This window comes from Austrofundulus limnaeus, unplaced genomic scaffold (genome assembly GCF_001266775.1).
Source record: "Austrofundulus limnaeus strain Quisiro unplaced genomic scaffold, Austrofundulus_limnaeus-1.0 Scaffold644, whole genome shotgun sequence".
Taxonomy (NCBI): domain Eukaryota; kingdom Metazoa; phylum Chordata; class Actinopteri; order Cyprinodontiformes; family Rivulidae; genus Austrofundulus; species Austrofundulus limnaeus.
The window spans coordinates 84,388-86,023 of NW_013953046.1; the positions used below are offsets into that span (position 1 = coordinate 84,388).

At 39.3% G+C, this 1,636-nt stretch overlaps 1 protein-coding gene across 1 annotated transcript in view; it reads right to left on the bottom strand.

The window, feature by feature from the left end:
- cspg4 (chondroitin sulfate proteoglycan 4) overlaps window positions 1-1,636 on the bottom strand; it is a 183,228-nt gene that overhangs the window by 13,414 nt on the left and 168,178 nt on the right. Inside the window, exon 8 of the mRNA XM_014027385.1 lies at window positions 99-230. Coding sequence (XP_013882839.1) covers window positions 99-230 — 132 coding nt within the window. The remainder of the gene's footprint in view (window positions 1-98; window positions 231-1,636) is intronic.

Here is a 1,636-nt window from a genome sequence, read left to right on the forward strand (position 1 = left end):
CAACAACAGCAACATTAACAACAACAACAACAACAACAACAACAACAATAATAATAATAATAATAATAAAAGAATGTGCACAGATTGTGAGCACTCACCTGGAAACACCAGGAGCTCCTTCTTTGTGACCATGGTGATGGTCAGGGGTCTGGCCGTGACACCAAACCTGTACAGAGGTGATGTGTGCTCTCCATCTGTCACAGTGAAACTGAAACCTCCTGACTCTTCACCTGCAGGAGGAGGAGCATCACTTCATTGTCTTAAACTTTAAATTCTCCTTATGAAGACTGTAAAAACACCCTGGTATTACTTGGATGTTTAAAAGTCACACAAGTTAAAGTTTGTGTAAATTCACGAAGTAGCTTCATCTGTTGTAAGTTAATGAATCTGTGCTTTAATGATTAGTTTTTAGTGCTGGCAGATTAAAATTTAATTGTGATTAATCTCATTATTCACAGAATTTAATCACGACCAGTTTTAAAAGCTTCAACTCATTTTCAGAAACTTTAAAGAAACGTGTCGAGACAAGTCCATGTTTGTGCAGATCAGCTGCAGAGCCTCCTGTTTGTTACGATGATTAACTTTGAATTTAACAAACATTTCAGGCTTGAACTCCTCCAGCAGTGAGACGGTTCAGTGTTGCAGTGATTACAGATAACTTTACTGTTTTTGAATTTATTTCAAACTTTACTGATTTCTTAAAGGGATCCAGCATTAGTTGTAACATTAGACTTTATTTAATAAAAATATATTTTAACTGTAAAATTAAGACTGTAAAAATACTGTAGGATGTTTAGTTTTTATCATTTTTCAAACTAAAAGTTTAAAAATATGGCTGTGTCCAAAACGACAGGCCGGGTCCTCCGGAGGACCCAGACTACCCGGTCGAGGCGGGCCGGGTCCTTGGTAGACCGGGAAGACCGGAAAAAAAGAGGATGTGGATTTGGACGGTCTAGCCTCCCCTCCTTACCCCGGCGTACGTCTTGTCACCTAGCAACTGTGACGACGCTAAACAAGCAAACTTAAATCAAAACTGGAAAAATATCAATACATTAGCYTTATTAATATCACAAAACTATAAAATTAACTTAAAGGTATCATTTGATGAACTAATTGACCCGTTGTAGGTTCATGTTTATTTCACGTTTTAATGATAAAAATAATATTTAAAACATGTCCATACAAATGATAAAAATAGAATTACAACCGCTAATTTTTTTTAATTTTTATATCACCATATTTTTATTTAAAACATATTCTGTTCTCTCGCTTCGTCCGCCATTACTAGCTTAAAAAAATCTCCGGTCGGGCCGCAATGCATTATGGGATATGCTGGGCCGGGAAGGATCCATCAGACCTGTCCTTCGATTCGGGCCAAAGGAAGGACGTATTTGTCGGACGCATCGGAGGAGTCTTCGGTTTTGGACGTCCTCCGTCGCGGCGCTGTGACGAATGTGTTCGATGAATTCAGCCTTCGGAGGACCCGTCCTGCCGTTTTGGACACAGCCTATATTACACAGACGGAGCCATTTTATTTGCACACAAAGCATTCTGGGTAAATGGTGACGTGGATAGGTCCTCGGTGCGAGGCTGCTAGTGAGCTATATCCACCCTGAAGGTTAATCTTGGACAATAT